Below are 2,323 nucleotides of genomic sequence, written 5' to 3' on the forward strand. Positions count from 1 at the left end.
ACACCCTGCGGAAGCGCAACGCAAGTTTTAGACACCCAGTCCATCAGCAGGACCTCCTGCGCGCACCCGGCGCTCACCCAGCGCGCACCCTCGGGTCCGACGTGCGGCTGATGGAGTGGAGGTCTAAAACTTGGCTGCGAGTCGGACTGTTACTGTGCTGTTATTTTCTGGGCTGGGTTTAGGGGTGTTTTCCTCAGCTGGGCAGAAACTGGTGAACTGGCGTCCCGAATCCTCCAGAACAAAAGGAAACTGAACTTCTGTTTACTTTGTGCTGCCCAGTCTATTTATGTTTTGTTCAGCCAGCGAGTTTCCATCGCAATTTGTCAGCGGACAAGGGAAATAAGGTTTTTCAGGGTTTATTTTCACCAAGCCAGCGTGATTTTTTTTAAATCAGGATTTTCCGTTTCCATTCAGCTTTTCTGACTGGATCCCTGGCACTAAACCACAGAACCTGATGGTTCCCAGTCAGAGATGAAGGAGGGCGGAAGAGAAGACATGACGACATCCTATCAGGTGAGCTACTGAACTGATGAATGAATGACTGGCTGAATGAATGAATAAATAAATGAATGGATGAATGAATGAGTGCTGGTTTGGACTGATACTGTATGGAGAGAAACTGCTGGTCAACTTTTGCAAAAGAGTCTAGATTTAGATTTGGAGAAGTGAAACTCTGCATGACCACTTTCAAATAAGTGAAACTCGTTTTGGATCAAGGGCAAAATACCAGATTTGGATCCTGCTGCTGTATACAAACACTGCAAGTCCATACAGGAGCATTATATTGATATATAATTTTACAAAATGACCATGAAGAACAGGAAAGTCAGTATATACTCACTGCAGAGTACCAGAGTCACATAATAAGTCTCTATGGGCTTATTAAAGGGTTTTTAGGAGTCATTTTACTTCTGAGCTCCATGAACTCCCTTCAGAGCTTCACAGGAACGTTGTGGGGACAATGTGGAGATTTTTACGGTCAGCTCCTGTCTGCAGCAGCACTTTGACTGTGATTCAGTTTGTTATCTGCCCACTGAGTGGCCACAGGCTGTTCAGCAGATAAAGAGTTGCAAAAGGAAAGTTTACATCGCTGATTTCATTTCCCCAACACAGCAGAGTGTGCAGCAGCAGCCGGAGGAAACAGCTCAGTAATCTCACCGCAGTCTGTTTGGAAAGCTGCTGACTGTGTGGATAAAAAGCTGATTATTATAGAAACTCAGGCTCAACATCCCAACATGCATATGGGAAGATTTAAAAAATAAAAATAAAAATAAAAATAAAAATATATTTAAAATGCCCTATGAAAAGCTATAATAACACAATAATACTGTAAAAAACTATCACAGACATATCAGAAGTCTGAAGGAATATTACAGGAGTACTGATGTGATATCATGTAATACAAAAAGTATATGTACTATTGAGAACTTGAATATTATAGTAATGTTACATGGAAACCATAGGAAATAAAAACAAAGTTAAGCATTATAAGTTCAGCCTAACCTAACCTCCACTTTAACTTGCTAAAGGAATATCACAGAAATACAGCAGGGACAGTGCAACAGATAAAGATGCCATAATGTTTAATGGCACAATAAACTCACTACTGAGCAACATAAACACACTGTAACAGCTCACTGCAATATTATAGGTATTGTATAGGAATATTACAGTGATAACATATGAGGTAAAGCATCGTGAAGCGCAATAAAGCCACTATTAATTCAGTTTGGAGTAACAAACACATCTGAAGTCCTTTATGGAAATATTATAGGAATGTTACAGTAGCACCTAGGAGATTTAAAAAAAAAAAAAAAAACTACAATAAAGTGAGTATAAATTCATTTTGGGTTCCACAGACACACTATAAAAGCCATAGGAATATTATAGGAGTGTTATAGTGATCCCATAGCAGATATAACCAGATAAATAAAGTCATTTTGAATTTATTTTTGAGCACCATAGAGCCAATACGAATATTATAGGAATATTATAGGAGGGCGTTTAACACCACTAACACTTAAATTCACCTGAAATGCAAAATTCAAAGTACAACAGACACACTGAGGTCTTTATAGAAATATTATAAGAGTACTATATGAATGTTTGAGGGGATGTGGCTCCAGAAACAACAATAAATTCAGTGTAAATGAACTTTAAAGTCTCATTGGCCCCTGCAGGAATACTACAGGACGACCACAGTGTTTCCTCATTAGGCTCAGCTTGGAAAATCACTGAGTGTGTGACGTCAGGACAGTGTGTCTTCAGGCCTCAGTGTGTGTGTGTGTGTGTGTGTGTGTGTGTGTGCGCGCTATCTGCACGC

General features: G+C 39.9%; 1 protein-coding gene across 1 annotated transcript in view; it reads left to right on the forward strand.

Moving 5' to 3' along the window:
• The first annotated feature begins 420 nt into the window (after window positions 1-420).
• Window positions 421-2,323, forward strand: part of prdm1a (PR domain containing 1a, with ZNF domain) — a 26,284-nt gene continuing 24,381 nt past the window's right edge. The window contains exon 1 of the mRNA XM_030073280.1: window positions 421-513. Within this exon, the coding sequence (XP_029929140.1) occupies window positions 472-513 (42 nt within the window). The 5' untranslated portion in view covers window positions 421-471. The remainder of the gene's footprint in view (window positions 514-2,323) is intronic.

The sequence above is a fragment of the Myripristis murdjan genome, chromosome 16, assembly GCF_902150065.1.
Source record: "Myripristis murdjan chromosome 16, fMyrMur1.1, whole genome shotgun sequence".
In the NCBI taxonomy this organism is placed as follows: domain Eukaryota; kingdom Metazoa; phylum Chordata; class Actinopteri; order Holocentriformes; family Holocentridae; genus Myripristis; species Myripristis murdjan.